Below are 14,901 nucleotides of genomic sequence, written 5' to 3'. Positions count from 1 at the left end.
AATTTCTCCTGTGCCCTATGGGAGCCTGGCTAGGAAAATTCCACTCCCGTTAGGAGTCCATGTCTGGTGAAGTAGGGAATTTGGTTGATTTAGCTTCCCTTTTGAGAGACTGTAAAATGCCCACAGTCTCCATTTAGCAAGCCTGTAGCTCATCGTGCTAGTATAATGCCTTCCTCATGTCTGTAACCTCCTCTTCTGTGTCCCAAGCCCCACGATAAGAACGTTACTTGCACAGACGCCAAGAGATGATTCTGTTGTTCACTCAACAAGCACTTATTGAGTCTGCTGTGTGTCAAGGCCTCTTTCAGACAGGTCGTGTATTTCATGGACTCCTCCCAACAGCCTCAGAGGGTAAGTAGTTCAGAATAAAGCTTTAGTATTAATCGTATTTGAAAGCGTCCAGAGTCTTAACAAATTGATACGTTTACTAAGTAGAATGGCTCCTTCTTCAGCTCTGCCACAGAGGGAGAGCAACCTTACACAGCACAGGCTTCCTGTCTATCAAGCCAGGTTTGAGGTTTAATTACGAAAGGGACGTTTTCAGAGCGAAAAGCCCAGCAGGCACACCTCCTTTTAATGACCCTGGGTTAGGGATTAGAAGAAGCAATCTGTCTAAGAGAAGCCAAATGAGCACCACTGCAGATAAGCTGCCAGCTGCCTCCCTGAAGGTATAATAAATTTCCACCTCCATGGCTTCCAGGGTGCATGTCTCTGGTTCCATTTCACATCGAATTTCATTTCAGCCTTATCAATACAGCTGCCATAAATGAGCTGCCTTCCAGCCTAGGTAACTAAAAGGAGAATGAAACTTTAAGAAGTACGAGCTAGCGTGAACTTCAAGAACCTACAACAGCTGGAAACTGTGGCTATGTGTCAAGAATATTTCCCGAAAGGTCTCAGGTATGATAAATACTGCCTGGGAGGCTTTGGCCACCAGGATGCTGTCTTCCACTATCATCTCACGAGTTAGAGTTTAAGGGCGTCAGCCTGGAGAGCAGGGGGAACTGTAAATGCTCTCATGTTATAGAAATGCACACTGCTCTAAGGGGAAAATGGTTCTGCTCTCAACTCCTTAAGGCCCGAAGGACTTCTAAATCCACCAAGTAGAAAATTCTTGTGACCCAGAAAATGGGGGCTTACTGTTACTGTCCACTGCATTCTGTGGAAACTTTGAAGCCACGCAGGACTGTCTTGTGGCCACGTCCATATAACATACAATAGCGCAGCTCTGCAAACAGTCTGGACCAGTGCAGCGGTGAGAATGCTACTGGGGAGGGACCAAGTATCTAGCTCAGCCCACAGGGCAGTGACACCATTCAAACATATCTCTTTGCTGGACATGTTTGTCTGCTTAAAAACACGATCAAGAAGAAGCCAGGGGATAAGCCATTAAAATTTTTGAAATCAGTTTGGCTCTTGAAATCTTCCAGATCCATGTACTCAAGGGTCAGAGCTAATCTACAGGCAAGCACTGAGAGTCCAGACTGAGCACAGACTTCTATATGATAAAGGCTGCTGGTTATTTGAGCGGAGGAGGAGGAGGAGGAGGAAGTAGTGGGAGAAATATTTACAGAATTTCAAAAGAGCAAAGTCCTTACCAGTGCGGGCTGGTTACAGTGACTGCAATAAAAATGAACTTAGTTTTGTGGTCTTGAGTGATTCCGCTAATCTCCCAGAGCCTCAGGCTGCTTATCTGTGAAGAGGGGAAGATATCTCACCTACTGTGCTGGGGGTGGGGGCAAATGGGAAGCTGGTCATCACATCATCTGTCCTAGGGTTGGGGCTGAATCTCTTACTCTATTTTCAAGGGGATGTGGGACAGAGACAGAGGGCACTTAAATGACTGAGAACAACAGAATCAACCCACTCTACCTGCAATTTCATAGAACATTTTGTACAGGAGGAAGAACATTCTACAAAGACTGTTCAAACAGATAAGGGACTGAAAACTGCTCAGCTTCTCAAAGCAACACTGAACTTCTCATAAAATATGACCCAACTTTGTAAGACCTACAGGGTGATTCAATGTACAGTCAGAGTTTATTATAAAGAAATGTGGCTAAGACTTGGGGTTTTTAATTGGCAGCTTTAGTTACAGCATTACTTGAGCCACAAGAAAAACCCTCAATTCCCTTCTTGCCCAAATAAAAGTATAACAGAGAAAACCATCTCCTGGTTTTGTGCCTGGAGAGAAATTAAAAGACTGGCTTTTATGAAGTTTTGGATCTGATTACAACTGGAAGGGAGTCTAAAAAAACTGACCATCTTTCCTACTGCCTATAACCAAACTACAGATTTTTGCAGAGCTTAAAGGCAACTGCATCTCAAACCACATCCAAAAGTAACACTTTACTGGAAGAGCTTGTGGAAGTTAGAAAGGCAGTACCAGAACTTATCTGATAACACTGGTAGAAAAGTGGAAGAAGAAAAATAGTGTGTGTACAGCATAACCCGCTATCTTCTCCAACCTCTTAAAGTGGAAAGTGTGTCATGGAGTGCAAAGTTTTCGACTTCTAGAGTGGACACGCATCTCCTCTAGGGGAAAGGATTGTGGGTTCCTGCCACTGGCTTTTAAGACATCCAATATTACAAGCGGTCACAGCAGATTTTCCATAAGGACAAAGCCATGGTCACAAAATCTTTTCCCCAGAATTTTCATTTAGGAGTTGTGGCTCACAGAATGTCAAAAGCTCTGCCTTTCCTCCTTTCCTTACTTTTCTTTCCTCTTTTTTTCTTTTTTTGAGAGAAACGAACCTTAAATCGCAAAGCTGCCAGAGGGTTTTAACTTTTCTCAAAAGTTTTCACAGTGATGTTAACAAAAGCTTGAATTTTCCACGGAAAAATAAGCAGATAAAGATCCCGCTTGATGTTTGAGGGCAGAGCTCTAACTTTTCCTGTAATTGTCACATCTTGCAAAAGACCAAAATGCTGACTCAACACAGCAGTCGGCAGGGCTGCAGTGAAATGAGCTGCTTCTTACTTGTGCGCTGAGTCTAAATATTTTCACATGCTGTGATGTGGGGCCCTCTTGGGTATAAGAATAAGTCCACAATCTTGGAATAAAAAACCACACTGCTTCAGGGATCTCCTAACCTTCTCAGTTTTCCCCCAAATATCTGCCAGGCAAATGTACACACAGAATTTTCCTTTGCAAGTCACTGGTAATTTTATATTCTTTCTGCCCCTTCTCACTCTAAGTCACACTGTGCTCGTGTCTGGACTATAAAATACATCTCAAGACGTTAAGTGAAAAGACAAAACCTTAATGGAAAACATCAGCTGGAACAACACAGGGCCAGTAACCAAAGTAACCTGTCGTGCTTTTAACAACTATTCTGCTTGCTGTGGCGTTAGTTTATCTTTTGCTTCAACGGTCAGCATCGCAATAAGAAAAATCTGCTTGTTTCACACATGGTGTAGGCAGCTCATAGGAGCTCCGATGTAGAAAGGGCCCCACACAGAACTCAGGCAGCCAGCATTTAAGCTAACCGAGGCAGATGGGAGTGGATTCCATTTTGAAAGGATTCTGCGGAGAGCGGTTCAAACCCCCTCTGCCGCATGGTCTCTCTAGTTTCAATTCTTCCTTCAAAGCAAAATGCTTCTTCCCTTCGTTCGAACCAATGATGCCTCACTATAACAGAAATTTCCTAGTACTTGTTTATGAAATTCAAAATTACATGTTAATGAAATGAATTCTATGTCTAGATAAATTAGGACTAGAATTATAGTTCAGTCTTAGTGAAGCAGCGTCTATTTTCAAGAAAAAAAGGAAAGATGAGCCTGTGTAAAAGAATTAAGAGAATACAGATGTGGGTCTCATAGTATTTCATTCTTGGAAGTGATTTAAAATGCTTACTGCAAACAATTACTCATGCTGCAGCCTAAACCTTAATCACGCTGAAATCCGAAGACAGAGACAGTGTTAGAATTTAACATGCTCGATATGTATGTACCCAAGTACATATATACGACACGTCTGCTCACATGCGTCGGTACAGCACACGTTAGAGGAATGACTTTGGGGTTTTGTTTCTGCAGCATCTCTGGGAACCTTTGTTAAGACATGCGTGGACCTGACTCCCAGGAGAAACTGCAGCACTGAGGAAGTGGAGGACAGGGAGAGGAGCCGATGAGTTACAACCTGTGCCTTCATAGTCCTGTTCATTCAGGAATGTCTTGAACAGGGTTTGTGCTCAATAAACAGCTTGCTGAATTCACAGAATGCAGTTACCTTTACCTTCCCAGGATTCCTGCAACCTACTCCCCCATTTGGCATTGTAGCCTAAGCTTGCTTTCTCCAGAGACCCACAACGTGGGCACCATCGGCCCTCTGGGGCCCCATCCGTTCTGTGTTCCTAGCGGACGCCTCCACTTCTCAGAGCTGCTAGAGACAACAGCTTTCAGACAGAGGCCACAGCGGCCCCACTTTTGCCATTTGAAGTCCCTTGTGAGCACAGCTTGCTGTGCTGCTTCAGTGGAAAGCTAGTTAAGGGCTTCAGGTAAGGGGCTGAAGAGGACACCAGAGGCACGGGGGTGGGGATCTGGCCAGTTCCCAGAAATTCACCAGGAGTATTCAGGCAAGGATTGTGTCATGAAAGTGGGCCTTTCCCAAGAGAGTGAAATCCCACACGTAGGTCTCCCAACCCTTCCGGGAGGCTGTGGAAAATACAATATGGCCGAGGTTAAGCTAAGTGGGACCAGGAAGTGAGAAGGTGGTGTCTCCAGGCTGGACAGGTTAAAAGAATGAAGGGCTGGCAGAAAGGGGCCTGGAAAACACTGCTAACAGGGTCCCTTTGTCTAGAGGCCGACTCTCCAGATGGCCCTAGCTCTCAGCCACCATCCTCAGGAAGGACTTGAGCCTTGAGACTGGCCTGGAGCTACAGGGTGAACTTGGGGGCCAGCTGCACAGCACTGGGAGGAACCCCAATTCTGGCCGCTGGGCTACACAGAAACCTGGCAGTGGGCATTCCTGTGTGTGTCTGAAAATGGGGGCCTTAAGGTGGCAGACCTCCTCTGGTTCGGCTGTGGCAGCTGCCATCTGGCCCTGGAGAGCCAGGTGCCCATAGTCACTGGTCATTTGTGAAGCCAGTCCTCCCAGCTCCTCCGGGTTAGTAACCGACTTAGTCATCTGGAAAGAGAAAACAAGCAAGACACAAACACACACAAAGAAAGGCATGAGAACCATGTGTTAATACCAATGGAGGCCAAGGGGTCTCATTAGCTTTTAAGCTCCCATCAGGGTCAAGGCAGGAATGGCATTCCGGGCTTCTTGCTGGAGAGGGCAGCTCAAGCAGGGCCCATGCTCTGCCACACATGACAGGGCCCAGTGCGCACACCCCGTGGGGCTTCTTAGCAGGCCAGCAGTTGAGGCCCAGGCCAGTGGGCACAAGCTCAGTATCTGGGTCGTAAGCCTAGCTCACAGGGACTGCTCTCAGGGAGGTGCCCTGTGGTGAGGCTAGAGGAAGTTCCCTGAGACACCACCAGGGGGCACAAGCGTGCGCACTGCACACAGCAGGCCAGGTCTTGGGGAGAGCTGGTCTGGTCTCTGGAACCCCAGGTCCCATCCAGGAGAGAGAGGGCCTGAGGACAGGGAGGCTATGAAGTCCTGAATGAGAAGTGGTGGAGAAAACAATGGAGGGAACTCAGAGAATACAGCTTTGAAGTAAATCTGTGCCAAAGCATGACAAAGTTTCAAACGAACAGTTAATATCATACTATAGCTAAGCCAGGCTTGGTGGTACACACCTGTAACCCTACCACTCTGGGAGGCTGAGACAGGAGGATCACAAATCCAAGCCTAATCTGAGTCTTTTGTAAGACTCAAAATAAAAAATAAAAGGGCTGGAGATCCCCAGTATCTCTCACACACACTTGTGTACACACAAGCATGAAGTATAATGTAGCCAAAAGGCTATGTCATATATTTCATGGGCAAGGTAATTCCTTAGTTCATAGGATAATGTGTCTCAATTTAATATTGCCTAGTACATTCTAGTTTCTAGCTCTTCTTCCTAGCTAGTTTCTTTCGTCCTTTTTTTGTATTTGTTTTTTGAGACTAGGTCTTACTATGTAGTTGAGACTGACCTGGAACTCATTATGAAGCCTAGGTTGGTCTCGAACTCACAGAGATCCTCCTGCCTCAGCCTCCCAAGTGCTGGGATCACAGGCGTGTGCCACCACACCTGGCTTCCTAGATAATTTCTAGCTTTTTTTCCCCTCTAGATAAAAATGCCACTAAATTCTTACAATAGCAGTTTTAACCTGCCACTTAGAAAAGTGACTTGTTCCCTCAAGGGTCTCTTCATGTGCCCCACCTCTACGTCACTCTGGATAACAATATACTATCTATCCAGGCAGGAAAGGAATGCCCATCCTATTTAAGGCATGTTCACAAGGAAATGTCACAGGCTTCAGGCCCAAGTCTGGATTCTCAGGAGCATATACTGAATGCCTTGAGCCGCTCTGGCTGTGTTCTGTCAACAGGAGCACAAAGATTCTGGGGTTGATCCCCTGAGGAAAAGCGGGCATCTCTCCAATTCGCACTAAGGGTCAAGACAGGCCAGCCCTGAGTCTAGCCCAGGAGATACTCCAGAAATACCACGAGGCCGCTCAAAAACATCTCCCACTGCTGGACTTTACCCCGTTGGGCTGTGAGATGAGTTCAGTGATTGGTTCCCTATGTTTCCACTCTAGCTTGTCACAAAATGCGAGGATGTGCACTGTCCCTCCCTCCACCCCCAGCCTGGCACTGGCAAAGCCTGAGTTTTCATGAGTGAGCAGAGCAGACAAGGAATCCTTTGTGGTCCAAGCTCATCCTCTAGTGGACACACGATTATATGACAGGACCAGTCAGGGAGGTGCCCAGGCCATCATGATGGGACAGGAGCCACACGGTGGCGCATTCTGGCGAGGCCACCTGCCTTCTCAACTCAGGCTTATGTGGGAAGCATCAAAGAAGCATCTTTAAAAATTCTCCCCAGTGGCATCCGAGCCTTCGAAAGTTAGTGAAAACCTTTTCTTCTCTGAAGATAACATCTGCCATCTTCTGTACGACTGCTAACATTCTGAGACAGCATTCCCTGTTTCTCAAAGACACTTAGGTCCATACAATCCAGTTCTACTTTCATCACATTTTAGCAAAAACAAAATAAAAAAACTTCCAAAGTTACATGCCTTTTAATGTTAGAATTAAAAAAAAATATAACCACAGTTTTATTTTGCCTGAAAGGCTGGCCATATTTTACTGCCCAAGTGTTATAATTTCATTCTTTCATACAATCTCACCTCTGTTCTTTTATCCTAAAATATCTTCCCTTGCACTGTAATTTAAATCTATAAAAACACCTCAAGACTTTTCCTACTTTTCTCTTTAACTTCATTTCCTCCATTCTTGCACATTCTCTCTTCTCTTTGCTCTCTGTCCTCATGCCCAAGTCTCAGTCATTCTTAATTCCTGACTGCAGCTTTTCCACAAGAAGGGAACCCGAGCTGACTGGGGCTTCTAGACCACACGTGGTCAGAGAGATCACAGGAAGAGGACAGATGCAGGAACCCTGGAGGCGCCAGAAACACAGACCAGTCCATCTCTCCAACACAGATCCCCGGTTTGAAGATTCAGGGGTGGTGCTAAGTAGAAGGGCAACCCAAAGTGGAGAGGGCAGCTCTCTTCTTACCATTTCCTGAGCTGTTACAGCAATAGCTTTGGAGTATTTAACCACAGTTGTTTGGTGGTCGACAAATGTTCCCTTTGGTTCTGGAGGAGTGCCTGCATCCAGCTAGAGGAAAAGAACTCAGATATCATAAAAGCCTGTTGAAGCATGGGTTGTTATTTATTAGAATTATAAAGTTTAAATACTGAAGAGACTCTTGGCGATTCTTTGCCCCCAACTTCTGTGGGTAAGGACTGCAGTGGAGATGTGCATGAAGCCCCTGGGGGCAGAGGCAAGGCGAGGACCCAGATCTGTTTGCGAGAAATAGGAAGCATTCTAGGAACTGATGTTTCGGCTGAAGTCCTCCCAAGTGAGGGCGAGCCACCCACAAAAAGGTGGGGAGCATTCAACCACATGAAGGCGCAAGTAGGCAGAGCGGGGGTGGGGTGAGGCGGGAGAGGTGGCAGACTCCAGACCCGGACTGGATTTGTAGTGTGGAGAACCCGGAGAACATGATGAAGATGGTGGGATTTGGGTTGGCAGTGGCATCTCTGAGAAGAGCTCTCTGGCAGCTCTTTGCCAGATAGTCAAGGAACACTGAGGACCAAGAAGTCAATTTGGAATGTGTTAGTTACATAGTGCCTTCCTATGCGCCACATGTCATAAGCTGGCACAGGCTTCCCCATGAGTAAAAGAAACGTATCTACAGTGCACAGCCCAGGACGAAACGTTCATCAAACTATGGACAACTCTAGACAAGAGTTTTCTGTTCTCTTCTTCAGGTAGTCAGGTGACCACAAACACCTTCATCACAGAACGGGGCCCTGCCAGTTGGGTGAGGATGGAGTTAGGGACTCATCTGTTCAGTGTCATCTGAGCATTTTCCAACTGCCAGCAAGGCGCATCTGCATGAGATGTGGCCGAACTGCAAACAATCCAGGATACTTTAGCTAAAGGCAGCTTGGAATATTTAGTCGGTGGCTACCAGCTACAGCCACCATGATGAACACTTAGCCAGACTGAAGAATAAAACAGTGTTGTCAGGATTTCAAATGTATTTAAAGGATGCGCCTTTGAGATAAAGCCTTCACAAATTTTTCATATTAATATGATCTTTCTTTTATGAAACAGCAGTGCAACAGATGGCAAGGTTTCTGCTTGTTTTTCTGTAACTTTCTCTCCAGGGAGGGGGGCGGAAACAAAGAAAGAAAAGATCTAATATCAGGAAATCTAGAATTCCAACAGCTTCACTGAATGGGGAAATCAAAGTTCGGAGAGCTTGAGGGACTTGTCCAAGGTCACTGAAAAAGCAGATTATCTTGTATTAACCTACTAGTTCCCAACTTTCTAAAGCTGAGACAGAGACAGGGAATCTGCAGGAGGATCCTCATAGCAGAAGCTCCAAAGGTGTCAATAATTGAACCCAGGTGAGAATCAATTTGGGAACACTCATATTTTTGGTCTCATCAGTCACTGCCTTTGAGAATTTTAGATAATGATTTTATGAATGTATCGGTGCTTTAATCAAATTAACAAAACTCAGATGGAAAATGCCACCTTCTTTATGCCTTGGTGCTTGGGGCTTAATGACCTGAAACATCCTGTAATACAAAGTCCCAGGGACGGGCCGCATAAAGGGAAGATGAGAAAATAGTATTGTGCAGAGCCTGGGATGTCAGGGGAGGGTAAGCAAGAGTACAGCGGCAGACATGAAACTCTAGCTGTATTTTACAGAACTGAGGGGAACGCTTTGCTGTGGCCTCTGTGGTCTGTGATGCCAGCATTCCTAGTTAGTGCTATCAGGTAACACCAGACTCATTTTCCAGCCTTCTGGAGAGACGCATGGGTGCTGGGCGGGGACAGCAGCCATCACCCCACTGACACTGGGCATGATGAGAGCTACAGTACGTAAGGCTCAAAGGCTACCGAAGAAAGACTGCAAGACCTGGCTTTTACTTTTCAGGGATTTATGTAACATTTTCCTATCACTGTACTCATTCTAAAAAATACCTTTTCCCAAAAAAGAAAATATTATCACTTGACTTTCTAATTTGTCCTAAGAAACCCTGGACTCCATTATTTAACATCCTTGGTAGACACATGGCTTATCTTCAAAGCTCTCATGTTCTGGTGGCCTGGAAACCAAACAAACCCACTAAAGCTTACTTATCCAGCAGCCTTGCGAAAGAGGGGATTTCACGATTTCACTCATATTCTGCCAGACTGTCCACATTTGAAACATGAAAAGCCCACAGCAGAAATTAATGGGCATTTTGAGAAAGCCGACCCTGAAGTCCCTAAAGGGAGACACGGTAGTCTAGCCAAGGCTGGTTTCTTTGTCACTGCAATGATGACTGCATATTGTTTAGGGATAATTATTCTAATTATAGTTTCAAGGTACCAGTTCTTTATGGAGAGATGAACAGCCAATCTTCTCTAAATTAGCAATTAAAAACCGCTTATTATCCTGAAAAAATATATTAATGTATTCACAGTCTGACAATGGGCATTTCCAAACACAGATGATGTCTACAATTCTTGCCTGTGCCATCACAGGATGGCAACTAGATGTTGATGAGCAATTATTCATTCTAATAAACACCAAACTGACACAGGGCGCGAAGCATTCCTTGGGGGAAGAGCAAGAGGCACAGAGATTAAACTGTCTCCAGTCATACTTCCCATGTCGGGAGACGGCTTACCAAATGAGAAAAGGATACTAACGTTATCTTCTTCATCTGTGGCTAAGGACAGCCCACCCAGGGCTTTCGCACATACTGAATTCTATTCTGGTTCCTGCTCTTGGCTACCCACCAGCACCCTGCAGAGATTGCTAAACGTACCGGCAGAGACTGCCACGCTCCACCCCACAGAGCAGGTCAGGGAACGGGCACCCTAAAAAGCTTCCTGTGATTCCCAAGCGGCTGTTCCAGAGAACAGCATATGAGAATCATTTCATGATTGCATGCTGGGGTTTGTTCCTCCCAAAACAAGAAGACAGAAGCAGCAAATACTAATTATTTCCATTTTAAAGATAAGAAAAATGGTGCTACTTTTACCATCTCTCTTTGGAACACAGGAAAAACTGGAAGGAAGGGGCAAGGAGCTTACAGAGGCCATGAAGTCACAAGGCAGAAGGAACGAGGGGCTGGATGTAAGACTGGACACTGGCCCACTCACAGACCCTACGTGAAGAGGCTTGGTGCTGCCAGCTTTATGCGCCAGTGAGCTCTTAGGGAATGGCACTTGAGGACAGGGTGGGAGAGGGATGCAGGGAATAGGGTCAAGGAGCCCACACCCACCTTGCTCATGGCCTCTGCGATGGCGTCCACCATGCCACCCACCAGCCCCACTTCACTGGCTGCCTCATTCAGCGTCACCATGATGTCATCCACGGCCTCTTTCATCAGCTGTGCAGCTTCCGTGATGGCATCGTGGGTGTGCTGTGCCTAGGAGGAAGTGTGGACACCGCCTTAGCAGGTGTTAAAGTGCCCAGTCTTCTGAGAATCCTCCACCTCTCTGAAGAATAACCTTAAAAAGTGGAAGACAAACGCATATCCCCACGAAGGAGCACAGCGACATGTTCTATACTCTCCCTTTCCCTGATTTTTTAACTTTGTTTGTAAAATAAAGGAAAACCAGAAAGCCAAAAACAAAAGACGATTGCCTTTTATAAATAAGAGGAATGATTACAGTATGTCAACAAACTGTATTATGACATTATTAGCTTTATATGTTGTAATGTTCAGGATAGTAGGAAAGAGAATTCCACAGGTTTCTAAATATGCAAGCAGACAGATTTAACAGAAAAAACTAACAGAGGAAAGATACATGCAGAACACACGTACTTCTCTTTATACTGCCTAACATACTACAAGTTTCTTCCTGCAAATATGCTGAATTCTGGAAATGTGGGTATACACGAGAGAAATACATCTATAGAAGGTCTAAAGGACTTTGATACCGTGACAATGGACGAATCAATGAAGAAGAACCTTCTCTTAGTGCAGATCTCTCCAAAGCCTGGTACTCACCTGTTCCTCGGACCATACCTGGATACCTGCCAAGCCAATGTCTTGGAGCAGGCAAACCTGGCTTCACTGCTAACTAACTAAATGGCCTGGGCTTGGCTTCCTGTTCAGTGAAATGAGAAGAATCACAGTAACACTGTGCACCGAAATTCTGATGGGATGATATGAGTGCAGGTGCCTTATTTATAGTAATTCAATCCAAGAGGAGGCTGTGCCCTGGCCCTGAGACATGTGCCTTAGTACAAGGCAGTCCGTGTGACAACTGCACTGCACTGATCTATGTGCATAGTGAGCTCTGGCTCTACCCATGCAGTGGCCACACCACCCCGGCCCACTTCAGGGAGACGCCTGCAGGAGGGAGCTCGATTAGTAACGCTTAGTAATACACCTAATTCTTTAACCCAGGCTCTGAGGCTGCTACATTTTTAAACACCTACAATATCAGAAATATTATCTCAATTGGTCTCTACAATTACCACAGGGGGGGATTCAAAATTGACCTTATTGTTTAGGTGAGGAAACACAGAAATCATCTGTAACAAGAGCCAGAGTTGGGATTTGAATCTAATTCTGTTGGACCCCAGAGCTTGTGCTACTGTCCACCAAGTCAGAACTACCGATAAATATTTAACGACATTTTAACTCTACTTCTTCTGTAAGCAGGAATCTATAACATGTAACACACAGCAAATAAAATATAGTAAGTAGCTACTTTGAAAATGATAGGAAAGGGTCTAAGAAAGCCAACTCACAGTGCACAGGTGGTTTGCAATTAAGAGGGCAGGACGACTGTAGGTGAGGGCAGAAGCAATCCCTGTGTCATCTTACTTCACACCATCTAGTGCTCTGGCTGCTCACCGAGAACCGTTCACACAGGTGGAAAACTACTCTAGCCCCTACTTCCAAGCAGAGAAGGTCCTATGAAGCTTATGGTCTGACTCTATTTTTCAGCCACAGGGCTCCTGCAGGAGCTCTGACTTGCAATCCCAAGAGACAGGCTGACATCTGACAAATCCAGAGAACTCTTCTAGAGGACACTGAAACAGGGGAAGGTGGGGACACTAAAGAGATCAGAGGAAAGGTAAGCAGGCTGAGTCAGGGGGGCGGCCTCGGCTCTTCCGTTTCAAGGGGGGTGCAAGCCTCAGGCACTGTTGCTAATGCGTTGTAGTCGAAGGTGCCTTCTTTATTCTTCTTTACCATTTTGATAACTAGACTTATTCCACAACTATGAACAACTTGCTGGCAGTGGCTGGCTCTTAATCTTTTTATCATCCTCAGAATTTGGCTCTTAGTCCTTGCCAGATTTATGATTGAAAAGGTGAATGTGGAAAACACAAAGCCTAAGAGGATTCACACTGCTACCAGTTTGATGTTTCTAAAACATGGATCCGTCAAGTCATTCTTCTGCTTAAAAACTATCAGTGGCTGGGCCGGGGATTTAGCTCAGTGGTACGGCGCCTGCCTCACAAGCGCAAGGTCCTGGAGTTTGATTCCTGGTACCAAACAACAATAACAACCACAACCACACCCACAACACTATCAGGGGCTGCCCAGTGCTTATAATAATGTCAAACTCCTTGGTGTGGAAGTTGAGCCCCAACGCGGAACAGCTTGGTCTATGCTCCTGTCTACCTGTCTTCAGGATGCATACATTCCAGACTGCTTGTCACTTTTGGAAGACACATCTCTTTAGAAACCTACATGTGTCTTTTCTTATGCTGTCCCCTCTTGCTGTGACCCCAAATTTAACGTAAAACGTGGACCAAGGTCACCCAAAAGATACTGTCATCGTTTTTGTCCACCGAAAGCATCCGAGTGACACAATACACAGAAGAGCCGAAGCCGCCCTTCTGACTCAGTCTGCTTGCCTTTTCTCTGAGCTCTTTACTGTCTCTACCTCTTAAACACTGCCAAGGGAGAAAATCATACTAAATTAGTCTCTTCTTAAGTACAAGGAACAGAAATGACATTTACTGGAAAACAACTGAGCCTCTCTTTGTGTAAGATGGGTGTCAACACTGAACAGGTACCCATCAAGTGTGAGTTTTCTTCGTGTCACAATCTTACTGTAAGTCTGTCATCCCCAGGGACGTGTGTCTACCCATCCTGCCAAGGAAAAAGTAATTTACAAATAAGCCTCAATTATGCACATTTCTTGGACCCACCCCAAATCCTTGGGAAGATCAATGGAAGGGATTGCCCACCGTGGAGGAAGAGAATTAGAGATATTTTTCCTGGAGAGATGCAACATAGCAGGAGCTTGGAGGTCCTAAGCTGTACCTTGGCAGTGGCCTAACTAATGCGGGGGTGGAGGGGGTGATCTGCCCCAGATGGCACATTTTGGGGGGGGCATTACTCACCAAAAGGAAAATTATATGGTAATAATTTATGGTTCTCGTGAAGTATATATGATGTTAAGCTAAAGCGTCCTATGTGTGTCTGAATGCAGCAGTGCCTGTAGCTGCACGCGTGCTTACAAAGGAACTGTACTGAGTGGTTTACATATACATCTCAACTGCTGCACTGAAGGGCTGCCGTGAGAGGCACAAACTGTAGCTGTACCTTGGGGTTTCCTCCGCCTTCTTTGGCTGCATACAGCATCTGCAGGGCAGACTCTGCAAGCGTCTTGGTCTGATCCAGCACTGTCATCTGCTGCTGATGGTCCAGAATTTTAGAGGCAACACCTACAGCCGCTAAGATCAAGGGTTCGAAGTAGCTCGCCAGCTGTGTCACCTTCAAGAAAGAAAAGCCACAGATGCATCATGGCAGATCAGGTGTCTCCTCTTGGGGCGTCCCTGGGTGAGGAGAGGGTTGGGAGCTGGATGAACTGACTCCCAGGGCAAGGCAGGTCTGTTACAATTTACTTCTGCAAGTACTCGCTGATTTAACTGACTGCTAATTGGTTTTCACTTCCTGTAGGGATAGGGAAGGAGACTTCATCTCTTTGCCAAATACAGAGCATTTGCAGAAATGCTCAGAAGCCCACTCCGAGTCTCAGAATTATACGTCAGAGTCAAATTCAAATTTTACAAATCCTCAGTTTTACAAGTAAGGGAATTTTTAAGAACCAAAGGCATCCATCTCACAACTCAGAAGGGAGGGACACAACAGGGCAGTAAGACAGGTGAAAGAAGAAGCTTACGGCGATGAGAACCTTCTAAGGCTTTTCAGGAAGCCCACTTGCCTGCCATTCAGCATGTGGACCAAGCCGTGGCTTTGTT

General features: G+C 45.8%; 1 protein-coding gene across 8 annotated transcripts in view; it reads right to left on the bottom strand.

The window, feature by feature from the left end:
* Positions 1-14,901, bottom strand: part of Tln2 (talin 2) — a 392,497-nt gene that overhangs the window by 46,010 nt on the left and 331,586 nt on the right. For all 8 annotated transcript variants that reach the window (XM_033756129.1, XM_033756128.1, XM_010641220.3 and 5 more), the window contains 4 exons: positions 14,243-14,413; positions 10,952-11,098; positions 7,674-7,775; positions 5,009-5,128 (listed from right to left, as the gene is read on the bottom strand). In XM_033756129.1, the coding sequence (XP_033612020.1) occupies positions 5,009-5,128; positions 7,674-7,775; positions 10,952-11,098; positions 14,243-14,413 (540 nt within the window). The remainder of the gene's footprint in view (positions 1-5,008; positions 5,129-7,673; positions 7,776-10,951; positions 11,099-14,242; positions 14,414-14,901) is intronic.

This window comes from Fukomys damarensis, unplaced genomic scaffold (genome assembly GCF_012274545.1).
Source record: "Fukomys damarensis isolate Sample0158 unplaced genomic scaffold, DMR_v1.0_HiC HiC_scaffold_25, whole genome shotgun sequence".
In the NCBI taxonomy this organism is placed as follows: domain Eukaryota; kingdom Metazoa; phylum Chordata; class Mammalia; order Rodentia; family Bathyergidae; genus Fukomys; species Fukomys damarensis.
The sequence above is the reverse complement of the archived record's forward strand: the minus strand, read 5'-3'. Positions and strand labels throughout refer to the sequence as shown.